Raw genomic sequence first — 12,592 nt, 5'->3', positions numbered from 1 at the left:
GAGTCAGCATTTACCACTAAACACCACCTACACTGCTCCGTTCGTTGCCCTGTTTGTGTGCAGCCAGCCCTGATGGTACCCGGTACTGCTGATCGATGCTGTGGATTTAGGAATAAGACCCTGCCCTCCAGGAGCTCATAGTCCACTCACTCATTCAACATGTTTTGCTGATGCCTCAGGCCCTGGGGATACTGTGGTGGTCACACACAGTCATGTATTTACAGGGCAGCATGGTGGGGCCAGTAGCCCTGAAGAGGGAGAAATGAGGGTCCCTTTTCTTTCTCCCTCTCCTCTTCCTTTCTGTCTGCACTTGGCCATTCAGTCCAGCCAGTGACGCCTTCTAGGCACTGCCCAGGCCCACTGTGGACCCTCGGAACCAATGGAACAACCCATGTTAGCACTGAACCCCCCTGGCAGTACCTCCTAGATTCATTTCCTACTGTTGCTGTGACAAATGATGACAAATTTCGTGGTTAAAACAAAACAGATTTATTATCTTCGGTTCTAGAGGCCAGAAGTCCAACATGGGCCCCACTGGGCTAAAATCGAGGTATCTCCAAGGCTGGTTCCTGCTGGAAGCTCGAGAATCTGTTTGCTTGCCGATTCCAGCTTCTAGAGGCCGCCCGCAACCCTCGGCTCATGGCCACACCATCCGGCCTCTACTTCCATCTCTGACTCTGACCTCCTGCCTCTCTTTTCAGGACCCTTGTGATTACATTAGCTCGCCCAGATAGTCTCCCCATTCTCAAGATTCTTAATCACATCTGCAAAGCCCCTTGTCCCCCTAAGATATATTCACAGGGGATTAGGATTTTTACAATCTTTGGGGGTCCTTTATTCGGCCTACCACACCTGCCCTTTCTCTGACCACCTCAGTGTGTTAAAAAGCAGAGACCTGATTGTGGACCGAGAGTGTGCTGAAGCCACTCATACTGGCTTGTCCTGGCTCCTGAGAGCTGATAGTATGCATCTCTTCCCAACTCTGGTCCGGGGACAGAATCAGCCAAGGTACCGTCATTCACAGCACAGAAGTCAGCACACGTGATCAGTGATATTTTTTATCCCAGAGAGCCTGTTGTCACACATTCATTAGCACACCACAGGCCATGGCTGCCGCTGATACTGATCACTGCCGTCTGTAGAGTGTTTGCACGTGCCGGGCTCTGCGCTAAGTAAGCATTTTACATGGATTATCTCATTGTTGGGATCTTGGCACTGCTCTCCGTGAACATGGGATGTATTTTATCATCCTAATGAACAAGAATTGTCACAAGACCACAGAGCTGGCTCAGCACTTGACAGGAGGTGACTGAGCCACAGACCCTTTGGGATACTGCTGGTCCCTGTGGCAGATGCCAGTCAGATGTCACAGGCTTTGTATCATAAGGGAACTTGCTCCAGGTCACACCGTTAGACCATGGAAGAACCCAGACTTGAACCCAGGTTTGTTGGAGAATCAGCCACCACAGAAGTCCCTTTGCCCACTCCCCACTCAGGCACCGAGTTCTGGTGTGACTCTACTCAGGGTTTGGAATGAGTCTCTGAACCTGATTCTCTGCTGCATTGGCCACTGAACTGGTTTGTTTGTTCAAGCCCAGAGACTTCCCCAAACTCTGCCCTGGCAGAGCAGCCGACGTTTCCGTGGGGATCAGGGTGCAGAGGTGGAGAGACCTGGATCTCCTTGACTGAGAGTGACCCAGAGTTGTATACGTCTGTGCATGCACGTGTCTCTGTGTGCCTGGGTGGGGTGGACTTTCGCGTTTAGAGAGAGGCTTTGGCCTTTGTGAGAGTCTCTTGACCAGCAGAGTCAGGATCACTTGGAGCAGAGGGCCATGGAGTCCGGCAGGAACAGATGCATTTTTTTTCCTTCTCTGCCCGTGGGGGTGGAAAACTTGGAAAACTTGGACTGCCATAACAGTGTGGTTCACAGCGTGAGGCCGCCTGGCTTCAAGTCCTGGCCTCATACCTGCTGCCTGTGAGCTTGCGGGAAAGTTTTTAACCTCCTAAGCCTCAGTTTACTCATTTGCGCCATAGAGGTGAGCTGTTGACAGTGCCAGCTTCCCCTGCAGGGACCGAATGAGCCAATCCATGTGTAGGGCTTAGCGTTGCGTCTGGTGCGCATTGAATGTTCCTTAAACACTACTGTTGGTATCAGCAAATCTGCTAGAACTGGGAGTGAGAGCAGCAGCGACATGCATCAGAGTCTACAGAGCCTTCCTCGGCCCACACTGTATTTGAGAAGACTTGATGATGGTGATGATTAACAATAACAGTGGCTGCGTTTCTGTTTGATCACCTACTGTGTGCCCAGCATGCTTCTAGATGCTTACAGGGATCATTCCCAGTCCTCATGACATTCCTGCAATCAGAGTCATTGTCCCCATTTTACAGATAAGAAAATTAAGACTGAGTTGCCCAAGCTCTCTGAACTAGGATGGTGTGTTTTGCTCTCTTCCCAGTGATTTTTAACTCAGGTCCACCTGAGTTCAAGGCTGGCTGCTTTCTACCATGACTTTCTGCAGCTGGCAGGAAGTGCAGTGGTTAAACCCCCAGGCTTGGGAACTAGACTACCTGAGTTTGAATTAGTTGATGTGAGATCTCAGGGTCTCAGTATTTCCTTCAGTGAAACAGGCATCGTGTCACCCACCTGATAGGGCTGTTGTGAGGGCTGATGACAACCACCAGGTGCCTGGAGTAGTGCTTCGTACAAAGGAAGCACTCAGACAGCTCCCACCATCATCATCCTACAACCATACTGCATTCCAATTCATCTGGGCCCCTCCTGTCATCCTGAAAGGGTCAAGATAAGTGTACAGTTAGTTACAGCTCTTGCAGACACCAGTGTCTGAAGTCAAGCCTACCTTAGCAGAATAAGCACACGATGGCAGCGAGGTCTTATTTCAGAAAAGTCCCCCTGGTTATCACTTCTATTTTGGTTTTGTACTCAAAGGGTTCAGCTTGGCAAATTCCTCAGAAGGTTGTTAGGGTCACAGAGCAGACCCTATTGGCCAGACAGGCTGGGGCTCTTGTGCTGGCCTGTAAAATGCTCTGAAATGCTAAAGCCAGTGACCGGACCTTGCTGTCCTGTTCTTGTCTTTCAGGCTGCCAACAGCTACCTGCGAGACCAGTGGTTCCATTCTCTGCAGTGGAAGGTAAGTCCTGACTCAGTTGCTCATTTAGGGTGGTCACCTCCGTCCCTGGCATGGCTCCGAGCTGGTCTGTTACCCAGAGGCACGAAGGCAGAGATCTCTTGTCTCCCAGACTGCGTAACTGAGGAGCCTTGTTCCACTGTGTCAAGGCCTCTCTCCCTTCACGCTCTGTTGTTGGATACCTTTCTCCGTGCCATGCCGAAGTGGCATTCTTGCCCCATTGGCCCTTGTCTTTGCTCATGATCCTTACAGCATTGTGCCCGCTTCCAAAAGGATGTAGAACTGCTTGCTCTTAGAACAGGGGCTCACCTGAGGGGCTGGGGGAAGCAGGACTTCAGGGGCTCAGGATGCTGCCTTGAAAATAACTTCTAAAGGTGATACCAAAGGTAAATTTACCAGACATTCAAAAACCTAACCGAGTTTCCATATAGTCCTCACTCCCTTTCAGTTGCCTGGTTTTTTGTCTTATTTCCCGGTTGTAGCTCTGCATAGGATGGTCCAGAGTCCTCTAGCACATAAGAGAAAGTAGTCCTTTACAGGTCACTTTCAAGAGCCAGGGGCCATATCTGCGAGAAAGGTCTTCCCTGCCCCCGAAGAGTCCACGTCCTGCCCCGTGGCTCGGAATCGGAGTGTGGAGCATGCATGGCAGCTTCCCTATGCGCCCTGCCTCCTTGTCTCTCTTGCCTTCTGATTTTCAGTTTAGAACAAGCTATGACAGGCCTGTGGCCTCACGGAGCCAGCAGGGTATGGCTGGAATGACCGGTACATGTCCTGAGCTATTATTTTTACTGTAGGTTGGAGAGCTGTGGAGGATGAGAGGCTGGCCCTATGTAGGATTTAAGGCCATGTGCCATCTCGGGATGATCGAGGGAACACTCAGAATTCCTCTCATGCCTCTGGAGGGGCTCTCGTCACAGCCAGGCCGAGGACAGAAATACAACCCCGGAAAATTACATTCCTGGTCTCAAAGAGGGCCACTCCTCCCCACTCCCTGTAACAGCTGCAGGTCCTCTCGCTTTGTTGCCCGTGTGGCAGTCTCAGAGGCCGAGCATGAGTCTCCAAGTTGGGGCTGCTAAGGGAAAGGACTAGCATTTCTTGAGTACCTTCTCTGTGCCGGGAACTTGCAGCTAAGCTCAGGTCCATTTTACCCTTGCCACAGCCTCATAAGGCTGATTATTACCCTTGTTCCCATTTTATGTGGGAAAGGTGAGCCCAGCTCCCACAGCTGGTGGGGGCCTGGGGCAGGGTTCAGACCTACATCTTTCCCATACCTGTTAGGCGTCTGAATGTAGGTGGAAGGCACTGGTGGCAGCTAACAAGGCATGGTGGCCCATGTCTGCTCACGGAGTCAGCAGGTCCTGTTGAGAGCTCGATCTCCATAGGGAGACTGTCCCAACGCATGGCTCTCTGTGGCCGGATGTGTCCCAGGACAGGCAGAACATACATCAGGACCTACTGGGGGCCATCTGGGAGTTAAATGCCAGAGCAAAGAAGAAGGAGAGAAGATAATGGATGGCGGCCACCTAAGGGAGGAGGCCATCTCACTGCCCCAGACAGTGGCTGCTTACAGTCTCCTCTCCATTCTCCATGTGTGTTTCCATGTGGGCTCTCAGTAAATGATTGTCTAGTTTTTTTTTCTTAGTTCAGGACGGAGCAGAAAGTACTTAGCGATGTATACAGCTTACCCAACAGGTTGGGAAAACGCCTTATTGAAAAGATGGCCAAGACCAGTGTCAGGGAGAGGCCGTGTATCATGGAGCTCTGCTTTTCGCTTTGCCCTTGTCAGCATTTTTTTCTCCATTGACCTACAGGAACACTGAAAGGCAGTGCTTGTGAAATTTGTGACTACCGTGATGATCGAAATGGTGGGCATAGAAAGTTGAATTTCAGGAGACTGTCTAGAAAAATGATTTGAAAGTGACAAACTTGAAACACATTCAAATGTCAAAGATTGCATGTGGGCTTCAGACAATTGATTAAGAAAGTACAGAATTGGGGATCCAAGGGCTTGTAGTTCTCATGAAGATCTGGATGTCCACACTCATTTTGGTGGCATTTGTTTTTTGTATGGTTGTTAAATTTAATCAGTTAAATTAAAAAAAGAGAGCATCCAGGAAACCTAGGTTAGGGTGTCAAGGAACTGGCAAATGTCTGGCATTGTGTGGCTCTTCAGCCAGGTGGTGGACGGTGACCTTCGTTCTCACTGTATAAGCATTCGATTGTGTCACAGGCACGTGTAAGTTACTGGCTCTTCTTCCCCTTTGACACTCCCCCGCCCCCTATAATTTAGGTATGCTGCCACCAGGTGGCAGTGATATCTCAGTGTCTTCAATTTAATTTCATTCCTCTTTGTCACCTAGTTTTGATGAGATTGGAGAAGGTATGCTCACCTTCCTTTTAAAATGGCAAAGTCAGCTAAGGTGTTTTGCAGGCACTGCCGACAAGTGAACTGAGAGACCTGGATTCGAGTCCTGGTCCTGCAGTTTACTCGTCTTGTGGTCTGCATAGATTCTAACAAGTGTTCGTTTATTCACATGTAGTTACTGAGTACCTGAAATGTGTCAGGCATGGCTCGGCGCTTTCCTGGAGTTCATTGTCATTCAGCAAATGAAGGAACTAAGGTTCAGAGAGGTCTAGTGACTTGCTCATAGTCACACAGCAGATTTTAGTACAGATCGGTGGGTCTGCCTAGCCTCCAGCTTAATCTAGCTGTGACTTCAACCTCCTTTGGACCCTTCAACCTACTCAGGATGTGATCATCTGCTTCTCTTGATACAGCCACTCCTCCATATTTATACCCAACCACTTTGAGTTTTTCCTTATCTTTTTTTTTTTTCTGTTTGTTTAAAAAAAAAGAAATCAAAAGAACATCAAAATTAAGGACTTACAGAAATCCCACAAGCTTGGCTAAAGTTTTTGAATTTTCTAAATGTTGTTTTTGTCTTTTTTTCCCCTGCACCAATACGTGTTTGCATATTGTAGCTGCAACACACAGAGAATACCTTCTTTTAATTGTAAAGAACGTTATCTCTTAAATCCTGTGTTTCCATTGATTTAGTTTTTATCGAGTTTTACTGGTATCTCTACAGCATTCTCAACAGGGGCGATATTGCCCCCAAGGGAGCCAAAACTGGGGCTTAAAAAACCTTGAGTTATTATAATTGTGTGTGGCCCCTCAAAGTTCAACTCTGCTCAACAAAATCTTATTTTTTAGTATTTCATTTCAAAGGGAGGATGGCATATGGGAGGTGGGGATGTCTAAAAAGGCTCCTTAGTGGGATGATAATAAAAAACGGTTGCGAAAGCTGCTGTAGAAGCTACCTCATATTGTGTTGTCAAACAAAGCAGAGTATAAATAAAATATCTATATAATATTCTTGCCAATTGCTGCTCCGCCCTCGTAAGCCCCTTGTTTTAATGGCTGCAGCTCTGAATTCTAGTGTGTTTACATGCAGTCACAGGTCATTGCAGTCCATTTGGGGCATTGCCTCAGCACTGGGCACCATGTATTGAGTGAGCATCATCTGTCTCACTAAATAGTCTGTCGCTGGTGACATTTCCAAGTGAGGAAATTTAAGTCATGCCAAGGTCCCAAGGCTACCCTAAGGGGAGCAGGTATGACCCACAGTATCCTAGTCCTCAGGACCTGCTTCCTTCCCCCTTCCCCACCCGAGCAGCTTTGTTCTTCCTCCCAGGCTCCCACATTCCGCCTTTGGCCAGTGCTGGTCAGGGAGATTTGGAGGAAGACGAACAGCATCTCTGGTCCCAGGAAGGAGGATAGGAGGCCGTTACTCCGGGCAGCGGGATGGCAGCTTCTGTCCTCCCAGCATCCATTGGAGCAGAGCTATCCTGAGGGCTCCCTGCGGAGGCCAGCCCTGTTTGGTTTGGGTGGTTTGGCCCCTGAGGCCAATTCCCGGGGGTACAGAAGCACAAACAGTTGTACTGAGTTAATGAGGCCTCGTTTCTCATGCAGAGATGCACCTTGGAGGCCAGGTCCTGTGGAGACAGGCCTGTCTGCGTACAAGGCCGTGAGAGGACAGGCTTGTCCGTGTGTGCAAGGCTGTGAGGGGACAGCCTGGTTTGTGACTGGGCTAAGAGTGTGTTCCAGGCTGTGAGGGCAGGGTCTACACAACTGTGAGAGGATCAGTCTGTTTCTATGCCCAGGGTTCGAGGTGACAAGCCCTGAGTACCCGGCTGGGAGGAGACATGCACCAGGCCCATAAAGGAGCCCAAGAAGCAAGATACACCTGCTTTGCATAGCCAGCGTGGCACTTCTGGTGCCTCCAGCTCTGAAAAACTGCCTTTTCACTTCCTGAGACGGGTTCTTCAGGCTGTTGCACAGAAGTCTTGAAACCCCAAATGATTTTATCCCCAGGGGAAGTTGGGTCACTAAGAACAGCCCCAGGGGCTGAGCCCACGTGCTGAGGATGAAGGAGCAGACTGTGTGAGACAAGAAGCTGGCCCGTTTTCCCGTCCCAGGGCTGCTGGGCAGAGGAACGCACTCGGCTCCGGGAAGATCCCAGCCCAGGTTTCATCCCCTCTGGCTGCCTGCCTGGGCCACACTGCCTCCTTCTCCCCAGCAGGCTTTCCCAAGCCCCTGCGGTGGCCAAAGCCTCATGGTCACCCCAGGGCTCTGTCCCTCTTCCGTACAGAGAAGGAAGGTGGAATGTGGGGTTTGTGTGTGTGTGTGTGTGAGAGAGAGGGAGGGGGGATGGACTGACGTTACAGAGAAGGAAGGTGGAATGTGGGGTTTGTGTGCACAACGTGTGTGTGTGTGTGTGTGTGTGTGAGAGAGAGAGAGAGGGAGGGAGGGGTGGACTGACCGACTGTGTTATAAGTGCACTGGGTATGGAGTGTGTTTATTTGGGCCTCAGTTTTCATCTCTGTGAAATGGGGATAATACCTGTACCTCCCTCATTGGGTCTTTGTCAGGATGGGCTGCTCTGTTGATGGTCAAGCAGTTAGAAAAGAGGCCCACAGGAACAGTGCTGTGGGAGCATCATCACATGCACCTTTATTTGTGTGTCTCCTGAGTGTTGGTGAGTCAGCCCAACCCCTCCTTCCCCTCCCAGCCCCCTCCCAGTGCCTCATGTACCTGTCGCGTGGCGCGTCTGTAAGAACTGAGGATGGTGGAAAGTCTGTCCTCAGGAGGCCCTGCCCGGCGCAGGCCGTGAGGTGTTGAGCACCACTGTGCTTGGCACTTTGTGCACTTTAGCTCCCTTAATCCTCATAACAGTTCTGCAAGGTCTTCACTACCCTGTCTCATAGATGAGTGTCAGGAGAGACTCATCTCAGGGGACAAAGGACATTGCCAAAGACAGCTGGCTCCTAAAGATGTTACAATCTAGCTTCCACATAAGGCCTTGGGTGAGCCCATCCTATGCCCGAAGCCACCGCTGAGGCACAGCCACTGTCAGGGTCCCCAGTGGGCAGGTGAAGAATCAGAGGCTCAGAAGTGGAGACCGTGGGGGCTGAAAGCCTATGTTCTCTCTCTCTCATCAGGCCACCCTCTTGGGAAGGCTAAACCACCACCCCTGTTCCCACACAGGGAGAGAGGCCCTAGGTGGTGCCAGGATTCCTAAGGAACAGGTTAGAGGGACAAAAGGCCCCTTGAGCTGATGCCCCTCCTCTGAGGGGGAGCTCCTGGGGGAAGGGTGGGACCCTCTAGTGGGTGCTGTTACCCCCAATTCTGACCTTCCTCTTGGACCCACCTCCCTCTCTCCTCTTGGACGTGGGAGCCCGAGGCCTTTCCTCGCCAGGGAAGAGCCATTGCTGGACCTGCAGCTGTGGCCCCTCGACAGCTTTCCCTGCCCCACCGAAGACCCCCTGGGCGCACGTTCCCAGCACACGTGCCCCAAGTCTCCCTCCAGCCGCAGGTGGCCATCATCACCTTGTCAGGCGCTTGCTTCTGTGCCGAGTATGTATCACCCTGTTGAGTTCTCACAACCCCGAGGAGGAACCTCATCCTCCCATTTCCCCTTTTCACAGATGTGGAGACTGAGGCCGAGAGGTTAAACCACTTGCTCAAGGTCACATAACTATTAGATGGCAGAGCTGGGGTTTGAACACGTTTGACTGATTCTAGAGCCTGGGATCTTAACCACTGGGAGCATGGCTGCCAACTGCACATGTGTGTGAGTGCCCACATGCAAGCACACGTACACAGCAGACCATTCCTCACACCTGTGAGCCTGTACTTCCCAATTGTCCCCTCAGCTCTTCCGTTCTTGTGATTTGCATGTTTAGGCCTTGGTATTTTTGTTTCAGGAGGCATTTCATGAGAGCTTTACATTTTTCTGTAAATCTCACCTACGTCACTGTGAGGATTATGCAAATTTACCTCTGACTTGGCAATCCCCCTGCTTGGCATGGATAAGGGCTGATTGCCCTATCCCATACCACAGTCAGAACACCTGTTCCCAGCCTGAGAAGGTCAAGCTCAGCACAAACCCGCTTCCGCATCAGCCCCAAACACACTAAGTCACCTTTGTCCCCATATTCCAGCATTAAGGCTCAGTGTACCTGGACCTAGCCTTGCTCCTAACTCCCCTTTGTGCTGGGCTCCTGCCCTCCATTGTGGCTCCTGGCTGAGCTCACCCGCTCTGGCCAGAATGTCCCTTTGCCTGGAGGGAAGACAACCCCTGTTTCACCCTTCTGTCACCTCAGCAGTGGCCTCGCCCCACTCTGCCCCACCACCCTCCTGCCTGTCTGTCTGTCTCCTGCTCTCTTTCTCTACCTTTTTACAGTGATCATGAAAACATCTTTACAGCCACATCAAGGGCAACAGCCAGTCTGCTCCTGCCAGTCCCCATGTGGTGACGGAGTTCACTCTGGCAGATGCCCTCACAGGCTTCATTTATCTGTGCACAGACGGTCCTGCTGCTGTGACGTAACATTCAGCACGTGTCCAGGCCTGCATGGACTCGCCCTTGTTGGGCACTTGGGCTGTTCTCACTTTTCTCATTGTAGATAATGCAGACGTGATTATCTGCGTATCGAAGCTTTTACTTCTTTTGAACCACTTTTTTAGGGCGGATTTCCAAAACAGTGGTTACTAGGCAGAGTAGGGGTATTTTTTCATGGCTCTTACCATATATTGCCAGTTTGCTCCCAAAAGAATAATTTTTGCAATGCCCAAGGGTGAGGGCTGTGGGCCAAACTGCCTGGGTTCAGAGCTGGGCCCCACCACTGCTACCGACTGTGTGGCCCTGGACTGGTTACTTTCCTCTCTGTGCCTCCTTTTCCTCCTCAATAAAATGAGGTTCGTAATAAGACCAAGCTCTTTAGTTTCTTGTAATGATTAAGTGGGCTAATAGCTGTAAAGAACTTAGAACAGCTCCTGCCATGTGGGTATTGGATCCACGTGAATTGTTATTTTTCACCCTGTGTCCCTTTGTGTAGAAGGGTCCTGGAACACAGCTGTCGGAGAATGGAGGCACATGCGTAGCGCGTGTGCCATCATCACCAATGAGCCCATGACAGCGTCACCAATCAGTCACTGCCCTTTTCCCCTGAGGCAGAGCTCTTCTCAACGGAGCCCCTGCTCGTCCCCCTGAGTTGACGGAGGGAGGGAAAGCTTCGCATCACCCCTGCTTTAGTGGCCTCCCAGTCCTCCGGTCATGAGTGTCAACTGTCCTGCCTCTGAGAAGGAAGGTCAAACAGGGAAGCAGGACGAGGATGGGTAGGAGGTGGTCTCAGTGCTCTTACTGGCCCAGCCACAGGTCTGCTTCATCCAGGTTGACAAGGCAGGATTAATTTCTGGCTCTTGGTCAGAGAGGGCTTTGTGACCTACTAAGAAGGGATCAAGGGCTTCAGCAGAGCGCTGTGAAAGGAGAGGCTTTCCCCACACGGCAGGGGGCCCATCACGGTCCAAGATTTCAGGAGGGGGCCTCAGCAGTATGGCACTGAGCCCCAGAGCGCAGAGGCCCTTACAGAGGTGACCAGCCAGGCCGCATCAGCACTTGTGCTCAGTGGGACTGAGAGAAGGCCACAGGGGCCCAGGCTGCTGGTCCCCCTGGAGGACCACAGTCTTCAGTGACTCCCAGGCATAGCTTGTGCCCCTCAGTGTGTCATCAGGGACCCTGTAACTAAAAACAAGGGAGACTTCAGGGATTGAAGCTAACAAGTGGCGGAGGGCAGGGCAGCCTGGGGAGCAGAGCTCACACTCTCGTGGGCTTTCTTTACACTAGGTGGAGAGAACAGTTATTAGGTGCCTGCTAATATCAGGCACTGTGCTGGGGCTCGCACGTGTGTGATCTCTTGCAACCTTGTCTGAGTTTAATTAGACTCGTCTCGAAGGAGGAGCTGAGAGGGCAGAAGGCTTGTACACATCACGCAGCTGGAACCAGGCAGAGCTGGGGTTCGAACCCAGGATGGAGGGTCTGTCTGTCTTCTGCCGGTGGGAGGTGGCATTACTGTGGACCTGGAGAGAGTTGGGAAATGTGGGCAGAGCCCCGTTACTGAGCCACAGAGGGAAAGAAGCCGCAGGCAAGTGCCAGGACCTTGCAATGGTGTCCACTTTACCCAACCAGTGCTCTCTTTGGAATAGACATGGGGCATTTTGGCCTGTTTTTTAAATAAACTTTTTATTAAAAGATAACATATATAGCGAAGAGTGCACAGATTAAAAGAATACTGCTGGATGAATTCTCACAGAATTGATCCATGTAGCTGGCACCCAGATCGAGAAACAGAGCATGACTACCTCGCAGGAGCCCCCTCGGCGCCTCCAGTCTCTGTGTTCCCCCCACCCCAACCCCCACCACGGGAAACCACGATCCTGCCTCCTAGCAGCATAGTTTAGTTTTCATATATCTGAACTTTACATAAATAGAATCATGCAGGCTGAACTCTTTTGTGCCTGACTCCTTTGGCTCAAAATCATGTTTATAAGATAATAGCTGTGCTGTCATGTGTAGCAGTAATTTATTCATTCGCTTTGGTGCTTTGGTGCGTGGTATTCTGTCTCTTTTGGCAAATGTATGTCCACATCCTAAAGACCATAGACCACACGGCAGGCATGGGGTCCCCTTTAATGGACGCTACCCAACAGTTTTCCAAAGGGGTCATAGCAATTTATATACCCGCCAGCAATGTTCAAGAGTCCTAAGGCACAGGATATTTAAAAATCACATTTTTAATACTGAAAAGGACAAAGAATTAAAAAAAATTCCCAGTTTATAAACCTCTATTAATACTTTTTAAGTTTTAAAAAAATGGATGTATAATTTCCATGTAACAAAATGCACAATCTTAACTGTTGAGTGTGGTGAGTTTTCACTGTTGTATTCACCTGAATCACCACGACCCAAATTCCCATCACCCGGAAGATTTCCTCGTGCCCGCTTTCCAGCTCCTCACCCCTCCCCCAGATATCCTCTGTTCACATTTAAGACAAATGAAAGTTATGCATGTGTGTGGTAATACGAAAAAGTACAGAAAGG

General features: G+C 50.5%; 1 protein-coding gene across 3 annotated transcripts in view; it reads left to right on the top strand.

Moving 5' to 3' along the window:
- Positions 1-12,592, top strand: part of CMIP (c-Maf inducing protein) — a 233,515-nt gene that overhangs the window by 151,819 nt on the left and 69,104 nt on the right. For all 3 annotated transcript variants that reach the window (XM_006909847.3, XM_025045328.1, XM_025045327.1), the window contains exon 3: positions 3,102-3,152. In XM_006909847.3, coding sequence (XP_006909909.2) covers positions 3,102-3,152 — 51 coding nt within the window. The remainder of the gene's footprint in view (positions 1-3,101; positions 3,153-12,592) is intronic.

This window comes from Pteropus alecto, unplaced genomic scaffold, assembly GCF_000325575.1.
Source record: "Pteropus alecto unplaced genomic scaffold, ASM32557v1 scaffold42, whole genome shotgun sequence".
Classification (NCBI taxonomy): domain Eukaryota; kingdom Metazoa; phylum Chordata; class Mammalia; order Chiroptera; family Pteropodidae; genus Pteropus; species Pteropus alecto.
The sequence above is the reverse complement of the archived record's forward strand: the minus strand, read 5'-3'. Positions and strand labels throughout refer to the sequence as shown.